The sequence below is a fragment of the Oryctolagus cuniculus genome, chromosome 3, assembly GCF_051225735.1.
Source record: "Oryctolagus cuniculus isolate XC-2025 breed Fujian yellow rabbit chromosome 3, ASM5122573v1, whole genome shotgun sequence".
Lineage (NCBI taxonomy): Eukaryota > Metazoa > Chordata > Mammalia > Lagomorpha > Leporidae > Oryctolagus > Oryctolagus cuniculus.
In genome coordinates this window covers 49,343,001-49,355,290 of record NC_142869.1, presented here as the reverse complement: position 1 = coordinate 49,355,290, position 12,290 = coordinate 49,343,001, and the positions used below count along the sequence as shown (strand labels likewise).

Genomic DNA, 12,290 nt, shown 5'->3' with positions numbered 1-12,290 from the left:
CTTAGCTTATATTAATTTTTTCCGTAAGTTAGATTTTCTTTTTCTTTTTTTTTTTTAAAGATTTATTTATTTATTTGAAAATCAAAGTTACACAGAGAGAGGAGAGGCAGAGAGAGAGAGAAAGAGAGAGGTCTTCCATCCGATAGTTCACTCCCCCTATGGCTGCAACGGCTGGAGCTGCGCCAGTCCGGAGGCAGGAGCCAGGAGCTTCTTCTGGGTCTTCCATGCGGGTACAGGGGTCCAAGGACTTGGGCTATCTTCCACTGCTTTCCCAGGCCATAGCAGAGAGCTGGATGGGAAGTAGAGCATCCATGAATAGAACCAGTACCCATTTGGGATGCCAGCACTTTAGTCCAGAGTGTTAACCCGCTGCACCACAGCACCAGCCCCAAGTTAGATTTTTCTTTTCCTTTAGAATACAGTTTTAACTTAGTGTATTGGGGCCTAGGTTATGTTAATCTACTGAAATTTATAATCTTCAGTGGAAAAAGCAAGAGCTACACATAGAGTCTTTACTTTTTTGGAGAAGAGCTGCAACTTATTGACCATTTATCAGTTTATCGAGATAGTCCTCTTAAATTGGCATTTGGGAATTTTCATTGTAGATATCTTTCTCTTTGGTTAAATATATTCCTTTTTTTTTTTTTTTTTTTTGACAGGCAGAGTGGACAGTGAGAGAGAGAGACAGAGAGAAAGGTCTTCCTTTGCTGTTGGTTCACCCTCCAATTGCTGCCGCGGCTGGCGCGCTGCAGCCGGCGCACCGCGCTGATCCGATGGCAGGAGCCAGGTACTTCTCCTGGTCTCCCATGGGGTGCAGGGCCCAAGTACTTGGGCCATCCCTCCACTGCACTCCCTGGCCACAGCAGAGAGCTGGCCTGGAAGAGGGGCAACCGGGACAGAATCCGGTGCCCCGACCAGGACTAGAACCCGGTGTGCTGGCGCTGCAAGGCGGAGGATTAGCCTAGTGAGCCACGGCGCTGGCCTAAATATATTCCTATATTTGATTTTTTGTATGTGACTATTGTGAATGAGAGTTTCTTGATTTCTCTTTCAGTGAATTCATTATTAGCATACAAAGAAAATATTATTTTCTATGTTTATTTAATAACCTGCTTACCAACTCTGACAGCTTTTTGGTTTAGTGTTTAGGTTTTCCTATTTATATCATCATGTCATCTGCAGTCATGGGTAATTTAACTTCCTCTTTTCCCATTTTGATGCCCTTTCTTTCTTTATCCTCCCTAATTGCTCTTGCTAAAACTTGGAATACTAAATTGAGTAAGAGTGGTGAAACTGCACATCCTCGTCTTATTCCAGTTTTGAGGGAAAATGCTTTCAGCTTTTTCCCATGCAGTATAATGTTGGCTATTGCTTTGTCCTGTATAGCCTTTATAATTTTTAAAATGATTTAGTTATTTGAAAGGCAAAGTTAGAGGCAAAGAGAGACAGAGACACACACACAGAGAGAGAAAGAGAGAGAGAGAGAGAGAGAGAGAGAGAGAGAGAGAGATCAGTCTTCCATCTGCTGGTTCACTCCCCAAGTGGCTGCAATAGCCGGAGCTGGGCCAGGCTGAAGCCAGGAGCCAGGAGCTTCTTTCTGGTCTCCCATGTGGGCACAGGGGCCCAAGGGCTTGGACCATCTTACACTGCTTTCCCAGGCACATTAGCAGGGAGCTAGATCAGAAGTGGAGTAGCTGGGACTTGAACTGGTGTCCATATGGGATGCCGGTACTGCAGTCTGCAGCTTTACCAGCTATGCCACAGCACTGGGTATAATTGTAATTTTGTGGTATGTTGCTTCTATACCTACTGTGTGAAGATTTTCTTTTTTATCATGAAAGGAGTATTGAATCATTAAATACTTTCTTTGCATCTATTAAGGTGACCATATGTTTTTTTATTCCATTGATGTGATTTATAACATTTACTGATTTGCAAATGTTGAACCATCCTTGCATTTCTTGGATAAATCCCACTTAATCATGATGTATGATCTTTTTCTTGTGGTTTTAGATACAGTTTGCTAGTGTTTTATTGAGAATCTTTGCCTCTATATTCATTAAGGATACAAGTTTAGGGCCGGCGCCGCGGCTCACTAGGCTAATCCTCCACCTTGTGGCACCAGCACACCGGGTTCTAGTCCTGGTCGGGGCACCGGATTCTGTCCCGGTTGCCCCTCTTCCAGGCCAGCTCTCTGCTGTGGCCAGGGAGTGCAGTGGAGGATGGCCCAAGTACTTGGGCCCTGCACCCCATGGGAGACCAGGAGAAGTACCTGGCTCCTGCCATCGGATCAGCACGGTGCGCCTGCTGCAGCGCGCCAGCCGCGGCAGCAATTGGAGGGTGAACCAACGGCAAAGGAAGACCTTTCTCTCTGTCTCTCTCTCTCACTGTCCACTCTGCCTGTCAAAAAAAAAAAAAGATACAAGTTTATAGTTTTCTTTTTTATCATGCCTTTGGTTTTTGTATCAAAATGATGATGGTCTCATAAAAAGAAATTGGCAGAGTTCCATCCTGTTCAGTATTTCGGGATAGTTTGCAAAGTATTAGAGTTACTTCCTCTTTGAATGTTTTGTAGAATTCCATAGTAAAGCCATCAGATCCTGGACTTTTGCTGGATAAACGATTTTGATTACTGCTTCAGTTTCTTGTTATGGGTCTGTTTAGATTGTCTGTATCTTAATTTGTCATTTGGGGATGGATGTTGTGGCACAGCAGGTTTGAGTGCCACTTAGGATACTTGCATCCCACATCAGAGTGCTGGTCTGAGTTTTGGTACGTAAGCTTCTGATCCATTTTCTTAGTGATACATTCTGGGAGGCAGCAGACCATAGCTCAGTTGATTGGGCCTCTGCCACCCATGTGGGAGACTAGGGTGGAGTTCCTATCTGCTGGCCTCAGCCTGTCCCAGTCCTGGCAGTTGTGGACATTTAAAAAGTGAACCAGGGGGCCGGCGCTGTGGCGCAGTGGGTTAATGCCCTGGCCTAAAGCGCCGGCATTCCGTGTGGCCACCGGTTCGAGTCCCAGCTGCTCCGCTTCCTATCCAGCTCTCTGCTATGGCCTGGGAAAGCAGTAGAGGATGGCCCACGTCCTTGGGCCCCGCACCCACTTGGGAGACCTGGAAGAAGCTCCTGGCTCCTGGCTTCGGATTGGCACAGCTCCGGCCATTGCAGCCAATTGGAGAGTGAACCAGCAGATGAAAGACACCTCTCTCTCTCTCTCTCTCTCTCTATATATATATATATATCTCTATCTCTATCTCTGCCTCTCCTCTCTCTGTGTAACTCTGACTTTCAAATAAATAAATAAATCTTAAAAAAAAAAAAAAAGAGTGAGCCAGGAGATGTAAGATCGATCTCTCTCTTTTCTCTTTTTCTCTGTCTCCCTATCTCTCCATCACTGTGCCTGTCAAGTAGATGAAAAATAATTTCTAAAAAGTTGGCTTTCCTAAAAATAGTATGTTACTTTATGGCAATAAACAAAATTCTGGCTAACATGACATATCAATTAGGAAATAATCATTGGAATTTAAATTATTTCTTTTAGAAAGCTTTTCATGATTAAAAAGCATTTTCATAATTATTTTTACCTGAGGTATATAGTAGGTATATTCTGTAGTTTTATGGAAATAGAGAAGATATTTTAATATGAATGGGCATCTGTGAAAGTTGATCAAGAGGTGACTCCCAGTCATAGCCCATAGGATTCTAATTCATTGTGCTCAGTTTTTCTTTTTGCATTTGCAAACTCCTCTATCCCTCTTGTAGGTCTTTGGGTATGATTGTGGATTGTTTACAAGTCTCCTCCTACTACTTTCTCTTTATTTTCCCTCTCCCTGAAGTTTTGGTTGCTGTTAATTAAAAATAAATGTGGAAGAATTTATTATTTTAGTTTTATGGGTAAATTGATCTTGGTATGGCAAACTATTTCCATTATTTTGATTATATTCAAATGCAAACAAACAGTTTCAGCTTTGAGTAACTGGGCTTTTGTCTTTACATACGTCGTGGAATAGTCATTGCATTTAGTGAATGTCAAACAAATATTAATAAATGCTCTAAAAGATAAATTATAGTTTAGGCCCAGAGAGCTTCCAAGCTTAGTGAGCTGTCAGGTTTTTTCTTCCATTTTGTTCTTTGCATGTTTCTGTATATGTGGGGATGCTGAGCTTTGGCTACAGGTAAAATGTCAGGCTTTTAACATTGTTATTTCTGAAGTGGTAATTTCTCATAGTGATAGTGTCATAAATGCTGAATTATACTGCTTTACCTTAAGAAATGTATGTTATGGCTTCTTTTTTTCTATTGAGTTCAAAATAATTATGCTTGTATATTCACCAGAAGTATTATTATTTAAGTAATTCAAATATACCATGAACCAATAACAAATCTTAATGGCTAGGGGCTGATTGTTTCTAGCCTATTTCTGCCATTAAAAAGCAATAACTTGGGACTTTTGATATGGCACAGCAGGTTAAGCCACCATCTACAGCACTGGCATCCCATATGGGTGCCCATTCAAGTCCCAGCTGTTCCATTTCCTATCCAGCTCCCTAGTAATGTGCCTGGGAAAGCAGCAGAGGATGGCCCAAGCCCATGAGCCCCTGCACCCACATGGGAGACCTGGAAGAAGCTCCTGGCTTCAGCCCAGCCCAGTATCAGCCGTTGTTGGCTATCTGGGGAGCGAACCAGCAGGTGGAAGATTCTTTCTCTTTCTAATTCTGACTTATAAATAAATAAAATAAATCATTTTTTAAAAAAGCAATAGCTTTGGAGCAGTTAGGACAGGTCAATTAAAATCTTTGGAATGTTGTCAGGGTCTGTTAAAACCATCCCTTTGAAAGAAATGTTTCAGATCTGGTGGATGAAAGACCAAATTAAAAGGTTATTTTAGAAACCAGCTGCAATACTAAAGAAATATAAGCCTAAATTTTCAGAATTGAATTTGTTCTTCATTTTAGCTGTGTTCCATTGAAGTGACTTGTGAATCAGCCAGTGTGATGGCTGCCACTCTGGCTAATGGCGGTTTCTGCCCAATCACTGGTGAAAGAGTATTAAGCCCTGAAGCAGTTCGAAATACACTGAGTTTGATGCATTCTTGTGGCATGTATGATTTCTCAGGACAGTTTGCCTTCCATGTAAGTAATTATTTAATCTGAATTTTCTCTTGCAAGAAAGTAGTCTGGACTGATGCTTTTAAAAATAAGCTTGAACTTTGCTTCGAAAGTTGTGCATTAAGTTTTGATAGAAGGACTTGTTTTCAAGGTTAATTTGTTACAGAATTGGTAAGGAATAGTGTTAAATAGTCTATCAGATGTTCTTAAAAACTTGAACATTTAATTTATAGAACTCACCAATACTGTTTTTAAAGCATTTCAATTGGTATAGAGTTTTTCTTTACTTTGAGTTGTTAATGTTTAGCATTATGGTGGTTACATACCTCAAGAATTCCTTAAGTTCAGAAAGAGTACATAGATGTGATACTTAACAACTTTGATTACAGCAATGGATTTTATAATAGACAAGATATATTTGTTAAATGTACTTCTTTAAATTCTGCTGTGCATTTGCCAGTAGTGAAATGTATAGAGTATTCTTATTTTATCATCTTGTATCATGTCATAATGCTGCTCTGAGTTTTTATTTTGATAGTTTTCAAATATACAAAATGGAGGGGTACAGCTAATGTTACCCATTACTCAACCTTCACTAATTTTAAACACATGACTGTTTCATCTCTATATATACCTATCTATTGATGTCTGTTTTTCTTGTTATTTTTCATAGGAAAGGCTGGGTTGTTTTATATATCAATGTGTAGATTTTGCTGATTATCAAGTCCATTGCCCTTTCCTGAAAATTGGAAGGTCTAGTTTAGTTGTTCTTTGTTTTGTCTAGTTTTATGCAAAATTACCTCATTAATGTATTTCTGTCAAGAGGTACTTAAAGTCTAAATGTTAGTAAGCCATTAATGAAGCTACAATTTCTCACTGTTTTCTAGTTATAAAATGTTTTTCAAAATAACTTCTTAACGTTATAAGCAATGCATACTTGTTTTAGAACAATTAGACATAACTACTTTTAGACATAACTACTTTTATCTCCTTGGAATGTGTCTTTCAAAAATTTTTCTCATGTATCAAGCTGCTTTGTTACTATCCTTTTCATTTATAATAGTATAAGCATGTTGATCAAACATTCATCTACAACATTTTTAATACTAAAATTCTATTGAATGGATATATACCATTAATTTTTAAGTTAATTCGCTATTCATGGACATAACATAATGTTTTTATGAATGCCCATTTTTATTGAATTAATTTCAGGTTGGTCTTCCTGCAAAATCTGGAGTTGCTGGGGGGATTCTTTTAGTTGTCCCCAATGTCATGGGCATGATGTGCTGGTCTCCCCCTCTGGACAAGATGGGCAACAGTGTTAAAGGAATTCACTTCTGTCATGTAAGCATATTTTTTTTTTCATGATTTGTTTATTTGTTTGAAAGTCAGTGTTAGAGATGGAGAGAGTGAGCTTCCATCTCCTGGTTTAAAATACATAGATTTTTTAAAGATGTGTTTACTTATTTGAAGGGCAGAGTTACAGAAAGAGGGCAAGGCAAAGAGAGATCTTGCATCTGCTGGTTCACTCCCCAGATGGCTGCAGGGGAAGGAGCTGGGCCCATTCAAAGCCAGGAGCTTCTTCTGGGTTTTCCAAGTGTGAGCAGGGGCCTAAACACTTGGGCCATCTTCTGCTGCTTTCCCAGGCCATAGCAGAGAGCTGGACTGGAATTGGCGCCCATACAGGATGATGTCACTACGGGTGGCAGCTTTGTCGGCTGTGCCACAGCACAGCTTCAGCATATTTGCTTAATGAAAACAGTGATCATAGAGATGGAGTGATCCCTTTTTTACTTTCTTTCCTGTAGTTTATTGACTCTGGACACGCTGCTTGCTGGTGTGCCAGTTACTGGGTAGCTATGGAAATATTTATAGGGAAACTTTGAGCTGTCATTTAAATGTTCTCACTGAAAATTACATTTGTTTGATGCTGCTTATGTTTTACTTTTGATGGTTATAATTAGCTTTTAATTTTCAAAAGTTCAACAAAAGATGTTAAATTTGGATATTATTAAATCTCAACAGTTATGGTTTATTATAAACCTTTTTTTTTAAAAAAAGATTTATTTATTCATTTGAAAGTCTTGAGTTACACAGAGAGAGGAGAGGCAGAGAGACAGACAGATAAAGTCTTCTATCCCTGGTTCACTCCCTGATTGGCCACAGTGGCCGGAGCTGTGCTGATCTGAAGCCAGGAGCCAGGAGCTTCTTCCAGGTCTCCCGCCCGAGTGCAGGTGCCCCAGCCCAAGCACTTGGGCCATCTTCTACTGCTTTCCCAGGCCATAGCAAAGAGCTGGATCGGAAGTGGTGCAGCCAGGACTTGAACTGGCGCCCATATGCGATGCCGGCACTGCAGGTGGCGGCTTTACCCCCTGCACCACAGCGCAGGCCCCTATTATATCACCCTTAATCTTCAGAGTTGAATGTATTTATTTATTTACTACCTTTAATTTAAAAGCCTTTTTTTTAAGAAATAAGGACTGCAACTAAAAATAAAAAGTGAAAGAAGTTACTAGTACATCTAATTAGTTCCATGTTATGTTATTACCCAGTTCAGCTTCTGAGCATATTTACATTTATTGCTTCCGTAAGTCCGTTTTAAGTACCATGATTCCTTTATCTGCAGACCTTCTCAATTAGAACTCTTGAGTTTTCAATTTTTCATAAAAACTAGAAAATATGTTGAGCTACAGTGTTGAGGAAATTATAATTGCTTATAAGCATAGTACTTATTTATGTCTTCATGATACTTAGCAGTTACTTGATAGAAGAATTCTTTTTTGTAGCCTGGTATTATAAATTGTATTTTACAGAAGGTAAATATTAGAGTGACCTGTAGGGTCATACACATAAGCAGTGTTCTCGAAACTTGTGTCTGTATCTTATTCTGATTTCTGTCCTTTTCTTGCTACATCTATGCTGCTTTATTAGCATACAGTATAAATACAGTTTGTTAAAATTTGAATAAGATTAATAGCCTATTCTTACACCTGTTTTATATGCCTTTCCAGGATCTTGTTTCTCTTTGTAATTTCCATAACTATGATAATTTGAGACACTTCGCAAAAAAACTTGATCCTCGAAGAGAAGGTGGTGATCAAAGGGTAAGCAAAATTCTTATTTAGATTATTTTGTAATTTTTTAAGAGAAAGGAATTATGAGTTTTGCCTATTTGAGTAAAATAAGTTTGTTAGTGGTTCTATGTCTTTGCCAATCCCAAATGAGTATAAACTAATTATTTTCATCTGAATCACTGTCACTTGTATATAGATAGTAAATACTGCTGTTTTCTTTTTGAAATTAGAAATGATTAGCCTATCAACCGGTTTCCCACCAACCAGTGTCTGCTCCATTTTCTATTTTAAGCAAGATGTTTAGAATGAAGTATGTTAAAATAAGACATTTTAAAGTGCCACATACTGTTAATCTAAAGAAAGAAAGTATTGTTCTTACTCTTAATATTTGTCAGTTATGGTCCTGCCTGTTGTGTGGATGAATCTTTAATGGAAAAGGATTATAATAGTAGTGACAGACCTTATGAAACTTCATCATGTTCTTATAGGCTACAAGAGATGGAATTTTTTTTCTCAAAAAAGTATTTAATACAATATTCCTCATATCCTTAAAGTCCTGTCCATTTATTATCAGTGTATTTATTAGCTTTATATTATTATACATATATACTTCTTTTTAAGAGCTAGTTTAAAGATTCAAGATTCAAATTTTTTGGTCTGGATGGTTTTTCGCTGGACCAAGGGACTTGTATTGGGAATTTTAATTTAGCTCCCTTGTATTCCATATGAAAAATGTTTATAGTAGAATTACTTAGACTTGAAGCTAATATGAAGCACTTGTAAGAAGACAATATTTTCAGTTTGTACTAAGTAAAGTTTGCTAGTTAGTGCCAAATTAAATGTTTGTTAGCTTGGATCAAAATAACCTCTGATAATATGTGAGAATTATTCAAAGTTAACAGAATAGAAACTTTTGTGGGAGTCATTGTGAGTATCATGGAGCAAATGTCAGATGATGGTGGGTGAAAATGTTAACAGATTTTAATAACGTTCATTGAAAAATACCATTTTGTAGCTTGGACCTTTCTTCACTCAAGTGCACTAATAAATTATGTATGTTGCTTGAACAACTAGCATTCCTTTGGACCATTGGACTATGAAAGTCTCCAACAAGAACTTGCTTTAAAAGAAACAGTATGGAAAAAAGTGTCACCTGAGTCAAATGAGGACATCTCCACAACTGTAGTGTATAGAATGGAAAGTCTGGGAGAGAAAAGCTAAAGAAATGGGGTCTAGCTTCAGAATGTTTCTTCATTTAGCATTTCAAACATCTTTAGCTACTTTGCAAATTACAAATATTTATTTGAGGTTTTTTTCTGTTCTCAATTTTGAGTGTTGGAGCCATAAAGCTTTTTTCCCTTAAATCTTTGTAAAGGATAATAGATGAAAAAGTGAATTTGTTAATTTTTAAAAGGTTATTTACAAGTAAATAAGGCAAATTTACTTTGGTTTTCAAAGGAAAATTCAAAACAATTTGCTTGATGTAATTAAAATTTAAAATATATATATATAGTCAGATAATTCTGTTTTAAAATAGTAACAGAAAATTGTAATTTCTCAGTTCTAAAACCTACAAATTGAACTTACATAAGTTTTTTGTTTCATTTTATTTTATTTTTTTCCAGCTTAAAACTGACATGATGTCTGTAGTGGCAATAGAAAGTACTTCTATGCTAAATACAAAACTAAAAAGGCAAAATAATGAACTCCAAATTATTTTATTTAAAATAGCAATAAGATTATAACATTAGCTTAAGTTTGCATGTATGCCATTTTTAGTGATAGATTGATTTTAAATTTAAAAAATTTATTTAAAGTTTTATCCAGTGCTTTTAAATGTGTCTCCTTACTTTTTAACTTCACAACTCCTATGTTCTGTCAGAATTGTCTGTAGGAGTATCTTAGGACTGAAACATTCCAGCCAAAGAATTTCACATGTGAGATAATGGCGTATTTCATGGTTAAAAAGCTATAATGGTTACTTACTCAGAAGGAGACAGTGAATGTCTTCACTTGAAATGTTTGCCCAAACAGTTTTATTTTCATACTATCCACATAATTTTTCTATGTTATATTTAAGTATGAATGGCAAATCTTGGTTTTTAGCTTAATAATTTTATTCTAGTAATTTTATAAATGCTTTTGTGATAAATTATAAAGTTTGTTCTGTTTGAACTCTTTTATAGTATTTAGGAAATGAATTTAGTCTGAAGGTAGTAAGAATACTACTAAAAATGTGTTAGATCTGAATCCTTCTGTTTGGTTATAAAAATGCAATATTGAGAATCAAAACTTGTTTTCTGAAGAGAGCTGTAGGCTCTACATAACCTGATTTCAGATAATTATTCACAGTATTTAAAAAGTCTGGGCAAAATGTACAATTCTGTAGGACCTATTCACATTTCTTCCTTCTTCCATATACATCTCTGGTTTTCCCACAGTTTCAAGCAGTTTGTTTTTTGTTGTTGTTGTTTTTAAAGTTTATTTTTAAACATGTAAATTTAGTGGTGCAGAGGGTTTAGAAAGAAATCTTCATGGCTTCTTAGCATGATGGCAATAAATGTGATAGGGCAAAGTCTGTGAAAGAAAATATATTAGCAAAAAAGTTTTCATTAATTTAAAGATTAGTACAAACAGAAAATCTTGATCAAATGATGTGTTGATATTAGCAAAGGAAGTTCCCTCCCAGAGGTCTTGTCAGAAGCCTTTTGGGGTAACTTAAGTATCAAATTTATATATTCAAATAATCGTATTAAGTTTTAAGAGGATTTTGCCAAAGATTTTGTGGTTACCTTGGCGCCCCTCTAGCTGAGATGCACATCCTCGGCAGGTGCTTCTCAAGGCTGCACTGCGGCTGTGCCTGTTCCATCAGGGCCATCTGTAACTGGGGCGGCGGGATGCCTTCATGGGAAGAAAAGGCTTTATTTATTCCCCTTATGCTTTAATTGTTACATTCTACTCAGAGATGGGTTTTACTTAAAAAATTAAGATTTAGTTTTTTGTGTGTGTTCATACAGACTTCAAAGTTAGGTTGCTAATTTGTGGCATTCACTACAATATTGGTAAGGCTTAAATACACAGGTAGAAAGAAGCAGGGTTATCTAAGCTAGCATTTTAAAGACTGTTGTTTAGAATAAATGTTGAAGTTTTTTTTAACATTTATTTCTATATTTGAAATTCAGAGTTATATAGAGGAACACACACACACATACACAGAGAGAGAGAGAGAGAGAGAGATCTTCCATCTGTTAGTTCACTTCCCAAATGGCCACAATGGCCAGGGTTGGGCCAGGCCAAAGCTAGGAGTCAGGAGCTTCTTCCTGATCTCTCACATGGGTACAGAGACCCAAGCACTTGGGCCATCTTCTGCTGCTTTTCCCAGGTGAAATAGCAGGGAGCTGGATCGGAAGTGGAGAAGCCAGAACTCAACTGGTTCCCATATGGGTTACCAGCTTAGCAGGTGGCAGCTTTATCCGCTACATCACAATGCCGGCTCCATGTCTAGAGATTTTTATAGGAAGGTATAAGTGGAAGAAGAAGTAAGATATTGTGAATAGGTCCTCAAACAAAAAAGGAAAGCTCTGTCAGTTTTAAGAGCACATTTTGATTCCTTCAGTATTCTTAACGCCTTTTCAAATAAAGTCCTTGAAAAGTACCCAGTATTGTTGGGTTTAATGTTTCATGCCATTACTGATTCTTGATATTCAAGCATTTTACAAGATAGCATTTTTGTTTTTGTTTCCTTTCTCTTTTTTGGCATCATTAACATTTCATTTGAAATGCATATTCTTCCTGAAATACTTTGTTTTTAGCATAAATGTTGTACATTTTATCTTAGTGTTTGGATGAAAACATTTGTGTTGTTCAGCTTTCTTTTATTTGCTTTGTATATTTAATAATGTACCTTTATTTTCCAGTATGCCTACTTTTTGTATTGTAAAATAAATTTATTTTAAGCTGATTTTATTGTTTTTATTTTTCTAAAAGCAACTTCAACATTTTAAGTACAACAAACAGTTGAGATTCTAACTTAGAAAAAAAATGATTCATTACGAAGATACTATTACAGTGTTTATTATTTGGGGACTGCCCCAAACTGAAAC

The 12,290-nt window shown here is 37.0% G+C and overlaps 1 protein-coding gene across 10 annotated transcripts in view; it reads left to right on the top strand.

Moving 5' to 3' along the window:
* GLS (glutaminase) overlaps window positions 1-12,290 on the top strand; it is a 93,231-nt gene that overhangs the window by 51,500 nt on the left and 29,441 nt on the right. For 4 of the 10 annotated variants that reach the window (XR_016232020.1, XR_016232023.1, XR_016232022.1 and 1 more), the window contains 4 exons: window positions 4,958-5,134; window positions 6,326-6,457; window positions 8,125-8,217; window positions 9,262-12,148. Coding sequence is in view for 5 of the 10 variants with exons in the window: in XM_051848346.3 (XP_051704306.2) it covers window positions 4,958-5,134; window positions 6,326-6,457; window positions 8,125-8,217; window positions 9,262-9,408 (549 nt within the window). In the remaining 5 variants the exon portion in view is untranslated. Of the gene's footprint in view, window positions 1-4,957; window positions 5,135-6,325; window positions 6,458-8,124; window positions 8,218-9,202; window positions 12,149-12,290 lie in introns of those variants that run through there. The other 6 variants (XR_016232019.1, XM_002712344.6, XM_089330171.1 and 3 more) reach the window with 2 other exon arrangements.